Source organism: Pimephales promelas, chromosome 15 (assembly GCF_988280905.1).
Source record: "Pimephales promelas chromosome 15, fPimPro1.hap1.1, whole genome shotgun sequence".
NCBI lineage: Eukaryota > Metazoa > Chordata > Actinopteri > Cypriniformes > Leuciscidae > Pimephales > Pimephales promelas.
Window position 1 is genome coordinate 34,427,335 of NC_142783.1, and position 15,166 is coordinate 34,442,500.

The window sequence follows — 15,166 nt, forward strand, 5'->3', positions numbered from 1 at the left end:
TGTTTGTCATTACAAATTTTACTCATTTGGTTATTATTGTATTATGTGCTTTGAGACAGTTTTAACGCCGTCTCTCGTGACGCTTTTGTTCACTCCCTCTCTGCCTTGTGCGCACATGTTATGAAGGAGACGTGGCTTTGGAGACGCTCTGAAGGGAGGGTTTCAAAGCTAGCCCGCTAATGCTAGCCTCGCAGCAAATTGCCTACCTTGCCTTTAATAGCTGATGAATCCGTTCACTGAAACAACGAAGGCTTCAGATCCAAGGCACGTTTTCTACTGGCGAAAGGAGAACGTGACCAAACTCATAATAAAACAAGAATCAACATTAATTTGGCTTTTCAGAGATTGAGAACTGAGGGATTTGAATCTTTATAAAAGCGACATTTTTATCACTCAACAGGAGATTATAGTGTTTTATTGAACAGATAACCTGTAGCTCTCGGAGTAACTGAGTTCACTGTAAAGCAAGAAATATTGTGAAGATTTGTTTTAAAGTTGCATAGTGTACCAGATTATTTGTATTAAAGCAATGTTTTTATAACAACATTAAGGAAACTAGGTCATGGCATAGTTACATCATACCAAAGTATGCCATTCTTCCTCAGTATGTTCCCACAGATGGACAATCGTGTGTTACGAGAGAAATAAGAGCGCTTGAAAGTTCTCACTAGGACGCTCGAACATCAGCAGCTTTTTATAGGCTGATTTGTGTTGACCCACATCACCCATCAGCGCCACCTGCTGATGCAGCAATGAATCACATGTTTAGAGGTTTGTTCAAAACAGGTCAGATAATCTTAATACTACAGTGTAAACTCACCCTGAAGCATTTAGAGATTCACTATTGCGTTTCTCTTGGCATTATCTGGATATGCACTGAACCACTGCAATTACAAATTACATTCAACTCTGTGCAAACATAATCCCTTTATCTTCTCCCTAGGAAACTCTGCAGCTTGTGTGAGCTTTTCTCACAGCTTTTCTTCTAGAATGATCATTTTTTATCAAACTTGTATATTTAAGTTCAGTAATTTCACTTAAATGGCAATGATAATTACCTATTAATTGTTATTTAAGTGAAATTACTGAACTTATATATACAAGTTTGATAAAAAAATCATCATTAAAAAAGAAAATTTCAAATGGCATTTAGAGCCTTTTGCATCTGAACTCTTCAAATGCAGTTCCTGAAGTCAAAGTACAAGAGCAATTTGATGTTACTGAATCAGTTGCATTTATTGAAGCATCATGCAGCACATCTACAAGCAATGACAATATAATAAATGAGTTTTCTGAAATTTTAAAAATGTGACAAAACCTGCATTTCCCTCTAGGATTGGGCGCTCTTGAACAGATTCTTAAACCCTTCTGATTGGCCATTGTGTTTACGCACTCAACATGTCTCTGATTGGCTACAATGATCAACGCTTTGACACTCTTCAAGTGCTTACAGCCTATATTAGGGATCCGCTGTGCAAGCGCTCGGTAAAGAGCATCAAAAACGTCATTGTAGCCAATCAGAGACGCATATGTCAAGCTCGTGAACACAACAGCCAATCAGAGATGTTTAAGAATCCGGTCAACAGCGCTCAAAATGCAAGAGGGAAATGCTGGCATCAGCACACGTTTTACATTTCAGTACTGACTTGGTACCGAACTGTACTTGCAAAAAAAAAAAAAAAAAAATGCTGTTGCGTTAACTTACAAAACCTGTATTTACAAATAAAAAGTATGTACAAAAAAAAACACAGGAACAATTATAAACAAATATTTGTTGTGAGCAGCATTTTTAGGTGTCATCGGCGAGTTTCTGCTGTCTAGATAGAAAGCTTGCTGCATATTCAAACACAACCTATAGGTTTCAGTTTGATTTCTAACAGTTCTGTATTTCAGTGTGTGTGCTGGGATCCACAGGGCTGCTGGTCTGTAGTTCGTGAGCGCGTTTCTGCCGGTATCGCTCGGCCCGCAGCTCCTCGAAGCAGAACTCTGTGGCTCCGCTGTAGACCAGATCTCTGCAGTACATGCTCTGCTCTCGGCTCTTCCCGTCCTCCTGAGTCTGCGTCTGCATCTGCATGAGCTGCTGGCGTTCCTGCAGCATCATCAGCGGCGTCTGCTCCAGTCTGCAGGGCTTCCTCGCCGACAGCACAGAGTTCACCGCAGGGTTGATTTTACACGGAGTTCTGGAGCGGGAAAATGAGGTGAGTGCATGGAGATCACATCAGATTCAGAAGTGGTCATTTAAAGCCAACATGAAATCAAAATGTACAGCCAGGGGCTATTATTGCCATTCAAAAACGTGTGTGTAACGTGAAAAACGATTATTTTAGCTAGTTGCTGAGGCAACATTTTTAATTTTCAATTAGTTTAAAGTCTGCATGAACTGAAGAGTTGTGACCCACTTTATGTCAAAACGAGATATTGAACGTGAAAAATAGAGGGCGTGGCTTGTTTTTCCCACTGGGAATTGATTGGATATAGAAAAGTGGGCGTTTCGTAAAAGTAAATAGGGTCCATTTTGATTTCATGCCGACTTGTACAAGTACTAAAGAAACATTTAATAAAAGCTATAGGCATATTTTTTAAAAACAACCGCTAGTTGCAAGTAAAAATTAATAAAAGTCAAGTCACATTTATTTATATAGCGCTTTTCACAATACAGATTGTATCAAAGCAGCTTCACAGTGATAACATGAAAGTAGTACAACACAGATCAATAATATTGTTAAATATTAAATAATCCCAACTGAGCAAGCCAAAAGCAAGGCGACACAGCAAAAATACTAAAGTTTAACGTTTAAATGCAAAATAAAAACAAGTATATTAGTGATGCAAACTAAATAGTGCATAAAATGATCATCCTCATTCTAAAATGTGTAAAGCATCTATTCAGCTAATAATTTAAGATTATAAATGTCTAAAATATTTAGTTTCTCCTAGATTACGTTGTGGTTTTTTCCCTACTCGTGCTACTGTAAGATGCATTTAATTTTAATCAAATTTGTATCTTAAACCTTATTTTGTTTGTTTATATTAATCATTTTTATATTTGACTTTTTTTAATAGATTTTTTACACTGTCAAACCCGTGCATTTACAGCCTAAAATAACTAATGTTATTATAAAGGAGCAGAAAGGCTTGAGGGAAATCTGCCATGGACAGAGAGTTTAAGGAGTCGTTCACTTTTAAAAAAAACTTTTGCTGATAATTTACTCGCCCCCGTGTCATCCAAGATGTCCATGTCTTTCTTTCCTCAGTCGAAAAGAAATCAAGGTTTTTGATGAAAACATTCCAGGATTTTCTCCATATAATGGACTTCAATGGGGTCCAAACGGTTCAAGGTCCAAATGAGTTTCAGTGCAGCTTTAAACGATGAATAAGGGTCTTATCAAGCGAAACGATCGCTCATTTAAAAAATAAATAAAAAAGTTTAAGTTTTATAAGCACAAATGGTCGCCTTGCTCTGTTCTGTGATGCGCGTTCGTGACTCACCTCTTCGAACTCGTTCAGTCAACAAACGAAATGACTCGAAAAACGATTTGTTCATTTTGATGAACGAGTTCGAACAGGTGAGTCACGAATAAATTTATTTATTTGTGAAAATGACCGATCGTTTCGCTAGATAAGACCCTTATTCATCGTCAGGTGTCGTTTAAAGCTGCACTGAAACTCATTTGGACCCCATTGAAGTCCATTATATGGAGAAATTCCTGGAATGTTTTCATCAAAAACCTTAATTTCTTTTCGACTGAAGAATGAAAGACATGGACATCTTGGATGACATGTGGGTGAGTAAATTATCAGCAAAAGTTTTTTTTAATGTGAACTACTCCTTTAATCATCAAATCCTCCAATCACACTCACACAGCGGGAGGCTGGTCGTCCTCTTCCACAAACGGCTGGAAACTGGGTTTAGGAGCCGGAACCACGACACTGAGTCCCGATCTGGACTTCAGGGGCAACTGGAATAAAAAACAAACACTGATCTCTCAGACACAAAACCGACACTCTCTAGGACCAGTCAGGTAACCGGTTAAAGGACTCGCACCTTCACATTGGACCACTTCTCAGGTTTCTGCTCATTCTCTTTGGCTCTGGCAGTAGGTGGCGCCGTCCAGATCTCAAACTTGGGTTCTTGCGGCACAGTTTCAGGAGCTTTATTCTCATCGAATATCACAGGGCGACTGTTGTGTCTGGGGCCCAACGGCTGTTTAAGCTGGAGCCCACGTGCGTCTGTGTCAGAGCAAAGAGTGTGATTGCACTGGATCCCGTTTACACAACACGTGTAAAAGAGTATGTATACTCACATCCGAGAGATGCGTTCACTCTGTTGATGGGAACGACGGCCTTTTTCTTCCCTTTGGCTTTGAGCTCAGCCAGTGATGATCGCTGAGGCTCTTCATCGTCGTCGTCGTCATCATCATCTCTTTGTTGATTGGTCATGGATGACATCATCTGTCTGCACACTCGTGCCTGCAAAGCTCTGGAGACCAACACATTTCATTGAGGCGTGAGCTAAAGTTAGTTTTACAACCAATCAGATTAAACTTTTGCCATATCTGGTCGGCAAAACTACGAACACATCTTCCTTTTTTAAGAATGACTTAAAGGGATAGTTCCCCCAAAAATGAAAACGGTCAGTAATTACTCCCTCATGTTGTTTAAAATTACACTAAAAGCCTTTTACTTGCTAAAAAAAAAGTAGAAAAAAAGAACTTAATGCATCAAATACAATACATTGGGATTTATATGACTAATTTCTGACAGACAGAGATGAATAGACTGGAAGTGCCCAGACCTGTGAAACGCATGTAGTTTATCTACAGGTTCTGCTCCACACTTGAGACCATCCTGAAAAACTCTGTCAGCCATCTTTAAATTCCCTCTCTTCTCGTGCTCCTCGGACCAGGCGATGTAAAGAGCGGCTTGCATGGTTCCGATTCCTTGAGCTTGCATGTAGCGGAAGACGTCCATCGGGTCAGAACAGCTCTCTGTCTGCAAGCAAATGGAAACAAACGAGTTAAAAAACACTATACTGATGCACTCTGAATGCTAAATGTGAGGTCTGACACTCACAAATTCGATCCAGAGTTCAACGTAGCGAACGTCATTGAGATATTTCTTGTCAGCTGTGAAGAGCATGACCGCTCTTTCAAGAAGCAATGATAAATTACTCTCCTTTCCACCCTGTGGGTACGTCTGCTTTGTCCATTTTATGTACCTGCAGAAAAAAAAAAAAAGAAGAAATGGGGTTTCCAAGAATTGCAATCTGAGATCTCACTTATCAAACAATATCTTCATTATCTTTCAAATTCTCAAAAAGGTAAATGGATATAGTTAACTAATAAAAACAAAATGGTACAAATAAAGTGCAGCACATGCAATGACTGTGGGAACCATTGAAAGGATACTATGACAATGATTTCCTTAATCAAACTGATTAGTTACATATATTTGGATATTTATATGAGCAATAGTATGCTCATAGCCATGCAAAATGCATCGCAGCGTTGATAAAGCGCGAAAAGCCTTTCAATAATTCAAGCACTTTTCATAAATATGGCTGTTTTCATGGGTTTTCCAGGACTTACATTTTTAAAAAGTCAAATTGAAGCACTTTAAGCAAAAAAATGATTAACTGTGATTTGCATATCAAAAGTCAACATGCATCTGCTGTCATAATAATCCATACCTGACCCAAACATCGAGAGGGTCGTCTCCATCATACATCCGCAGCTCAGACTCAAACGCTCTACAACAGAAAGGTGACATTACTGAATTGTTGTGGAACATGTTTTTAGTTTGATTGAAAACCCCACTCACTGTTTCTTCTGGTTGAGGGCCGTGTGGTTCCCCTCCTGCTGCTGACACAGGGCCTGCTGGAGGGCCGAGATGGTACGGCCTTGTCTCAAAGGCTGGATATTTTCTTTACATAATTCCCATTCCGCATCACACTCTGCCATCTAGAAGTGGAAACACAGATGGCACTTATGATACCGAGTGGTAACCATATATTCATATACTAATGCATTTAAAATGTTGGTTCATCCGAAAATATATATATATATATATATATATAAAAAAAGTTCTGCCATTAATTACTCACCCTTGTGTTATTCTAAACCTGTATGAGTTTCTTTCTTCTGTTGAACACAAAATAATGTATTTTAAAGAATGCGGGTAACCAACCAGGCAGTTGATGGACCCCATTGACTTCCATAATAGGGAAAAATAGCATGGAAGTCAATGGGGTCTGACTGATTACATTATTTCATATTTATCACATTATTTCAAATGTCTTCGTTTGTGTTCAACAGAAAAAAGAAACTCATACAGGTTTGGAACAACATGAGGCTGAGCAAAATAATGGTGGACTACTATATCCCTTCAAAAGGTAACTTTACTGTAAACGTAAATACCATGTTCTAAAAACCAATGTATCCCCCGCATATTAAAGCTCATAAAGAAATAAAGCAGTAAATTGTGTAAAAAAAAAAAGTTAAAAAGTTAAAATTAACAAACAGCGGGGTAAAAAAAAACATATACTGTGTTTCTCTAACGTTACAGTTTCTACTGTTCTCTGTGTTTCTACTGTCTGCAAAATTAAGTAATAAGAGAAAACAAATATAACTTACCTTTACCCAGCTGAAATCTCCTTAATATTATTTTCTTCGTCAAAACGACCTTCGTTGTATAGTAGAAATATACAAATATGATGTTAATTTCATAAATCGCTCGTTATTGTGTTGTCCGTTCGAGTAGAAGGGCAAAACGCATTTTGAACAAAAACCGGAAGCGCGCCAAAGAGATCATGATTGGACGAACTGGTCACGTGACCACGTGAGGTTCGTCGACATAATAATCGACTGTTTTTATTTTTTAAATAAATATATGTATTTGTGTTTTCTTAGTGCGTCTATCTTAATAGTGTTTTTTTCCACCCACATTTTGGCGCAGTATAAATCTTGTAACAGTATGAGAGCAAGCTACAGCGTGGCTGTCGTGTTGCATGCTGGGAAATGAGTACGTTTCAAATTGAGAGTTTTGATTGTTTTATTCATATTTTTTTTTTAGATTTAATAAAAACAACAACAACAACAACAAGCCTCTACATTATTCTGGATGTTTTTCCCCCAAATCACTACAAGTCTCATCGCTGCAAGTGATAAAAACTACATTTCCCAGCACTTCTCGGTTCTCGCAGCGCTTCCTGTATTTACGTTCTCTGTCAGATTCAAGAGAAACACAATGCAGCTGAAATCACGTTAAACAATACAATGAATTTAATTATTATAACCTTGAGCATTTAAAGTGTCGCTACAGCATGTTCCTGCGATTCCCCGAAGAATATCGCTATGGATAATCGTTGTTACTGCTGTGCATCAAAGTTCACTCTCTTCAGAAAAGAGGTTAGCGCCTATAAATAAATACCGATCATTTAATTTCAATACCTTAATTCAAAAAGTGTTTGACTTGGTTTTGTGTTTTTGCAGTTGGGTTGTAAAAACTGTGGCCATTCTTTCTGCTCTGGGTGTCTGACCTTCAATGTTGTTGTGCCAAAATATGCAAACAGCCAGCAGAAAGTCTGCAAACAGTGTTATGGAAACTTAACAAGGTCTGGAAGCCAAACACAGTTTACACTGTTATAGTATTTTCACTAACACACGACTGACAGGTCTTTTTTGTACAGTCCAGGCAACCAGAATGATGCTGGCAAATGGTCCCCACCTGAAAACTACAAGAAGTATGAATCTATAACTAAGTATTAGATGTGAAATGCCCCTGTATGCCACAGGAATAACACAAATCTGTGGCGTCTTACAGGCGAGTTGCTGCTCTCGAAGCCAAACAAGCTCAGCAGAATGAGCCGTCCCGACCCGGAGGGGGAAAGAACAACGCTGTGAGTCGGGTTTCAACCCGAGGACTCAGTAAAGAGGACCAGGTCATCGCAGAACGACTGAACAAGCTGAAAGAGGAAACCAAGCCCAGTAAGATCGGTCAAAATCTGCTTGATTGTTTTGTCACAACCAACGTTTTTTATCACACAGTTCTAAACTGCTAATTGCAGCTAGAAGGCATAAACACACTTTAAACATTAACATTGTGAATGCGCCGATGTGATGAGTGATAATCCTTTATATTTGAAAGCCATATACATACTGATATGAAATTTTTGTCTGATAGTGATAACCGATAATTCTTTATATTTGAAAGTTGATAACAGATACATATATGATATAAACGATACACACACAATATTATTTTGGAAAATAATTACTATGGCAGACAGGTTTATTCAATTCAATTGTGTTGATTTCTAGTTTCAGCGAAATTTGCTGTTCAAATATTCCTATTTAAAAGAAAAAAGCATCATCTGTATGTAAAGTGTCCCACATTTGGTTTTCGACCTCTGAAAATGTGCACAATTGACCAATTTACTCATGAAGCCGCGTTGAGATCTCCATATCTCTGTGATTGAACCATCGAGGGCCTTTAAAATGAAGATGCCAAAATAAATGTTTGTTAAGAACCAGAATCTAAAAGGATATTACAATATATTTAATACTTTTAGAGTTACAGGCATGCAAACTTGAGGTTAAAAACACAAGAAGTGCCTTTCCCCATTTTTGAACGGTCACCGTTGGCATATAATGAAACAAAGATTGATAAAGTCAACAGATTTCATTAATAGACCAGCCAATCTCTGTGTAGAAATAAAATAACGACGCTGCCATCTTTATAAAGTCATTATTACCCCCCTGTAATTTGGCTCCAAATCTCGTGAAAATTGTCATTTTAACAGTGGATTACTCGTTTCGTGACATTTAATATTTTGGTTTTGTCCTTCATTTATTTTATATCCAAATCAAACAGTTTAGCTGGAGTTGGCAGACTTTGATTCTGTGTGTCTGACCTGATATTTCTCTGTTCTCACACAGAGTCCATCCCATCAGAGCAGGAGCTGGAGGCTCGTCTCGCTGCCCTAAAAGCTCCGGTTCAGCCCGTGCCTTCAGATAAAGACATGGAGGAGCGTCTGGCTGCTTTACAAGGAAGACCTGCGCCCTCGCAAGCCCCCCAGCCTGTAACTACAATATCTGCTTTCACGTCAAGCGCCGGTCTATGCTTTTTCTAATATATCTTTATCTATATATATATATATATATGAGTTAATTTTTCATGAGAAAAAAATTTTTGCTCTGTTTTTCTGAATTAAGGAGTTAATTTTTCATGTAATTTTTTTTTTTGCTCTGTTTTTCCGATTTAATGAGTTAATTCAGAAAAACAGCAAAAATAAATTTTCTCATGAAAAATTAACTCATTAATTCAGAAAAACAGAGCAAAAACTTTGTTTCTCATGAAAAATTAACTCATTATTAACATGACACATGTTAACATGAAAAATTAACATGACACCGTTCAGCCAATCGGGTGGCATTATGCAAATTAGCTACAAACCTACACAGGTTCAGCAGGAAGAGAGATTACTGACGACTATTTTCAGTTCAGAATCGCTTCTTTCTTTCAGGAGACAAAAACTCCATTCATCTTTGCCCTTATATATATATATATATATATATATAGTAATCTAAGTAAGTAAGTACAGTAATCTCTCTTCCTGCTGAACCTGTGTAGGTTTGTAGCTAATTTGCATAATGCCACCCGATTAGCTGAACGGTGTCTCTTAGCCCCGCCCACAAACACTAGTGTATCTGAGACTGGGAGAGTTTGGTTTGTGTTGTTCGTGTCGAGAAGACGCTGTTTTCTGCTGATCCACTGAGATTTATACGGTAAAACCCTCGCCATCGTTACTGTTTAGATCACTGTGTGTCAAGAGCTGAGATTCTGATATGATAATGAGCGATCTGACCAATCAGAGCAGAGCAGCTCTCAGAGAGGCGGAGCTTAGAGAGACGAAGCGTTTCAGACGCTGCAGGGGATATTAGGACAAAATTAAAGTGTTTTTGATTGACCTTGGATGCATGTGAACCTGTTTTAGGAGACTTTAAAATGGCAGAACGTGCGTTTATATGGATGTTTAATGTGTGCAGGTTCATCAGCCGCCCGACAGGAGGTCTCAGACAGAACAGACTAATGATTTGATCGCCCAAATGACGGAGGAAGTTGCTATTGATGACCAGTATCCATCGTCAGAGGGTAGTTTTACGATATATATTTTATTCACATTGAAATTGGTTTTATACGGAGGCGTATTGCATTCACTTGAAGAAAAAAAATGTACTCTTTTTTCTGAATTAATGAGTTAATTTTTCATGAGAAAAAAAATTTTTGCTCTGTTTTTCTGAATTAATGAGTTAATTTTTCATGAGAAAAAAAATTTTGCTCTGTTTTTCTGAATTAATAAGTTAATTTTTCATGAGAAAAAATTTTTTGCTCTGTTTTTCTGAATTAATGAGTTAATTTTTCATGAGAAAAAAAGTTTTTGCTCTGTTTTTCTGAATAATTTGAGTTAATTTTTCATGAGAAAATTTAGTTTTGCTGTTTTTCTGAATTAACTCATTAATTCAGAAAAACAGAGCAAAAAAAAATTACATGAAAAATGTACTCGTTAATTCAGAAAAACAGAGCAAAATTTTTTTTCTCATGAAAAATTAACTCGTTAATTCAGAAAAACCGAGCAAAAAAAAAAATTCCATGAAACATTAACTCGTCAATTCAGAAAAACAGAGCAAAAACTTTTTTTCTCATAAAAAAATAACTCATTAATTCAGAAAAACAGAGTACATTTTTTTTTCTTCAAGTGAATGCAATACGCCTCCGTAGTTTTACGTTACTAATTCTAAATAAAAGACTAAGCCCTCATTTTGATTAAACATTAAAGAGTTTATAAAGCAATGGGCATCTCAAAGCCACGTTACAGTGATTTTTCTCATGCTTACGATAATTTTCTTTTTCTCACTTGTGTAAATACAGACGAACCATTAAACGATCTTAATAAACAAGAGGGAGGGGGGGTGAATGAGAACGTGGATGATGGCGAGCTGTCAGTCAATCAGATGGAGGCGGAGCAAAGCCGCGTGATGGAGGAGGCCATGCAGGAGCTGAAGAAAGACAAGCACAACGAGGAGCAGATGCGAGAGATGGCCATGAGACTCTCCGTTCTGCAGGGACACGATCCGGAACAAGGTGCTTCATGCCTGAAGCAACAACATCAAAACAAAAATGCATGTAATAATCATTCACAATAAGAACAATGCATTATGAAAATTAATATTCAGTTTAAACTTCATGCCAATTTAAATCAATGCTTTGGTGCATTAATTAGTGTTAGTGTCTCTGCCTTTGACTCTCCTTTTCTGATGCAGTGAAAAAAAACACTTTTCACAAACCATTCAAATCTTAATACGCAGATATTAAACCTTTTTGTTCCACTGAATATTCTCTTAGCTGAATGCATTGTGAATGATGCTTTCAATAGATGCATAATACAACAATGTGTGTGTGTGTTCAGTCAGAATGTCCGATTTCCAGCAGCCTGACAGTGATGAAGAGACCGAAGAAGAGGCCATCACCAGAGTGATGAAGAAGGTCTGTCCTCTTTATTAAAGTCCTGCAAACCTTTTCTGTTTAAAACACGTTCACAGTAGAAGCTTAAAAATAAGAGAGTTTACATCTTAATAAAAGGGTAGTTTTTGTATGTCGATGTTGGCAAATTTGTATTTTTATGATCCTAGTAGCTTTAAAAAAAACCAAACAATAATAATAATATATATATATATATATATATATATATATATTTTTTTTTTAATATAATTATAATATTTAGAATTTTCTAAATTATACAGAATCATTTGATGTGTCTAAACTTTTGACTTGTAGTGCAACTAAAGTGTAACAAACTAAAACTATTAAAATAATTTCTGTTAATTGAAATAAGCTGATTAGTTGAAAAACTTAAACTAAATGAAAATTAGAAATGTTGATAATAGCTAAAAAGAACTAAAACTGAAATAAAAATTCATTAAATCTAAATATCAATATTTAAATAATAATAAACTTACAATACCACATAACGAAATTAAACTACTATACAAATAACAAAAAATATACGCAAATTTATCATGAAACTAAAAATAACTAATACCAAAGTAAAAAAAACAAATTAAACTAAATAGTAATATTTAAAAAAATTATAATAATTATGATAACATTTCATTTCATTTATTTATTTATTTTACAGGGACAGTGCTCATTAATTAACAGTAAAATAACTGTAAATGAGCCAGAGTTAGCTCAACAGGCTAATTTGCATCTGTTGTCCCTGGCCAGTTATTATGATGGCAACATGAAAAAGCACATAACAAAATATCTAAAGATTAAGCTAAATTTTTCATTACACTAAAACTGAAATAAAAATAAATTAAACATAAATAGCAGTATTTGAATAATAATAAAATAACAAAACGTGCAACAAAATTACAAAAAAAGTTAATTTAACAAGAAAACCCCAAATAACTGAAATAAAAATAAATGAAACCTAAATAGCAATATTTTAAAATAATTACGGTAATAATAAAATGACAAAAGCTCAACGAGATGATTAAAAATGAATCTAAATTTAACATGAAAATAAAAAATATCAAATTTAACACCAATTCAAAATAATTATTAAAACTAAAATAGCTCTGTGTAGATTAGCCGATTCAGTGGCTCGTCCCAGAATAACCAGCGGAGGCCGCTCAACCCTCGAGCTCGATCTGAAGAGTGTGTGTGTGTGTGTGTGTGTGTCGCATGTTCAGCTATCAGAAGAGGCGGCTCTAGACGAGGCCAGCGGATACAACATCCCACCAGAGCTCAGCGGCCCAATGAACCGAGAGAAGGACCCGTCCAGCAGGAGACCGGTACAACACACACACAACACACACGTCACACACTGTTCGCTGGCAGCCAATCGGGTGGGATTATGCAAATTAGTTCCTAACCTACGCAGGTTCAGCAGGAAGTGAGACTGAATTACTGACGACTCATTTCAGTTCAGAATACCTTCTTTCTTTCAGGAGACAAAAACTCCATTTATCTTTGACCTTTGACCTTTACATTCACTAACAGCCCTATTACACACTACATGAAAGGTCATATCCGGAAAGCATAATAGAGGCACTGTATTTTGAGGGATTTGATCTATATACAAAAGGTCAACTTTTTATAATTTATGATTATAATTTACCAAAGCATGAACTTTTATGATTTATGACATACTAGTCATAGTTATGGGATAGAAAGTCAAAATTATGAATCGAAAGGATGCCATAAAAATTCATAATTAGGAGAATCTAGAATTCAAATGACTTTGAATCTTATCATTTTGACTTTATGAATTTGACCATTTGTTTTTTTTAGTCACATAGCAAATGCCCATGTCACCAAGTTTTGTGTAGTTCTGATGTGTGTGTGTTGCAGGTCTCAGGCCAGCGTCTTCCAGCGTCCGCCTCTCGGATCCAGCGCTGTAATGATGAAGACAGTGATGAGGATGATGAGGAAGAGCTGCCGTGGTGCTGCATCTGTAACCGCGACGCCAGTATCCGCTGCCACACGTGTGATCGAGATCTGTTCTGCGCTCGCTGCTTCAGGCACGTTTACTAACACACAGCTGATGTCTGATACACTACTACACACACTTCACATTTCTACCACATGTGCATGCTGTGGTGAATTATAATAATCTAAATTATGAAATGCTCAGTCATAATTATCATTTAAAGTCGAGATTGTGAGATAAAAGTCATACTTATGACATAAAAAGTCGAAATGACGGAATAAGTCATAAAAACAAGATAAATTGACCTAATTATGGGATAAAAAGTCAACATTATGACCTGAAAAAAAGTTAAAGTTATGACATACCAAGTCATAATTATGATATTAAAAACCATAATTATGAAATCAAGTCAAAAGTTGAAAAGGTGTAATTATGAGATACAAAGAAATCATGGCCTAAAAAGCCATAATTAGAACTTAGTGTAAGTCAAAAAGTCATAATTAATAAGTCATAATTAGAATCCTATCATTTTGGACTTTTTATGACAATTATTTTTGACAATTATGATTTACCAAAGATTTTTTTTCTTTTATGAACTATGACATACAAGTCATGATTATTGGATAGAAAGTCAAAATTTGAACATACAAAGTCATAATTATGAGATAAAAAAATCTATATATATAATTATGAAATAATTTTTTTAATGAATTGTAACATTGAATCAAAATTGAGTCAAAAAGTCTCATCTTACACACCGGTAATTATGATTTATTTCCTCTTATGATATACCAGTCATAATTATTGGGATAAAAAGTTAAAATTCAGATACCTAAAGTTATAATTAATTATGAGATAATAAGGCATAATTGTGAAATAAAAACATAAATATGATCCAACAAGTCATAAATATGAAATAAAGTCAAAATGATGACCTAAGAAGGCATAATTATGAATAAAATTTTGAAATGAATTGTGACATTGAATCAAAATCTAAGTCAAAAAGTCTCATCTTATCATTTTGACTTTTTATTACATACCAGTAATTGATTTATTTCCTCTTATGATATACCAGTCATAATTATTGGGATAAAAAGTTAAAATTCAGACACCTAAAGTTATAATTATGAGATAAAAAAGGCATAATTATGAAATAAAAACAAACATAAATATGATCCAACAAGTCATAAATATGAAATAGTCAAAATGATGACCTAAAGCATAATTATGAAATAAAATTTTGAAATGAATTGTGACATTGAATCAAAATCTCATCTTATCATTTTGACTTTTTATTACATAATTATGAGTTATTTCCCTTTATGATATACCAGTCATAATTATTGGGATAAAAAGTTAAAATTCAGACACCTAAAGTTATAATTATGAGATTAAAAAGACATAATTATGAAATAAAAACATAAATATGATCCAACAAGTCATAAATATGAAATAAAGTCAAAATGATGACCTAAAAAGGCATAATTATGAAATAAATTGTGACCTTGAATCAAAATCTAAGTCAAAAAGTCTCATCTTATCATTTTGACTTTTTATTTAATAATTCTGATTTACCAAAGCATGATTTTTTTTCCCTTTATGCTATACCAGTCAAGTTAAAATTCAGACATCCAAAATTATAATTATGAGATAAAAATGTATAATTATGAA

The 15,166-nt window shown here is 35.5% G+C and overlaps 2 protein-coding genes across 3 annotated transcripts in view; one reads left to right on the forward strand and one right to left on the reverse strand.

The window, feature by feature from the left end:
- Positions 1 to 1,219: 1,219 nt before the first annotated feature.
- On the reverse strand, positions 1,220 to 6,778 carry bub1bb (BUB1 mitotic checkpoint serine/threonine kinase Bb). Its single transcript, XM_039663016.2, has 9 exons — positions 6,633 to 6,778; positions 5,821 to 5,960; positions 5,690 to 5,749; positions 5,074 to 5,218; positions 4,796 to 4,992; positions 4,305 to 4,480; positions 4,046 to 4,230; positions 3,862 to 3,959; positions 1,220 to 2,180 (listed from the first exon to the last, which is right to left on the reverse strand). Exons 2-9 carry the CDS (start codon positions 5,958 to 5,960, stop codon positions 1,874 to 1,876), a joined length of 1,308 nt encoding a protein of 435 aa, XP_039518950.2. The 5' UTR covers positions 6,633 to 6,778; the 3' UTR covers positions 1,220 to 1,873.
- Positions 6,779 to 6,959: 181 nt separating this feature from the next.
- Positions 6,960 to 15,166, forward strand: part of zfyve19 (zinc finger, FYVE domain containing 19) — an 8,752-nt gene continuing 545 nt past the window's right edge. The window contains exons 1-10 of one of the 2 annotated variants that reach the window (XM_039663014.2): positions 6,960 to 7,406; positions 7,491 to 7,612; positions 7,688 to 7,741; positions 7,822 to 7,985; positions 8,937 to 9,079; positions 10,047 to 10,152; positions 10,930 to 11,184; positions 11,468 to 11,544; positions 12,756 to 12,857; positions 13,417 to 13,586. In XM_039663014.2, the coding sequence (XP_039518948.2) occupies positions 7,353 to 7,406; positions 7,491 to 7,612; positions 7,688 to 7,741; positions 7,822 to 7,985; positions 8,937 to 9,079; positions 10,047 to 10,152; positions 10,930 to 11,184; positions 11,468 to 11,544; positions 12,756 to 12,857; positions 13,417 to 13,586 (1,247 nt within the window). In that variant the 5' untranslated portion in view covers positions 6,960 to 7,352. The remainder of the gene's footprint in view (positions 7,407 to 7,490; positions 7,613 to 7,687; positions 7,742 to 7,821; positions 7,986 to 8,936; positions 9,080 to 10,046; positions 10,153 to 10,929; positions 11,185 to 11,467; positions 11,545 to 12,755; positions 12,858 to 13,416; positions 13,587 to 15,166) is intronic. The other variant, XM_039663015.2, reaches the window with a different exon arrangement.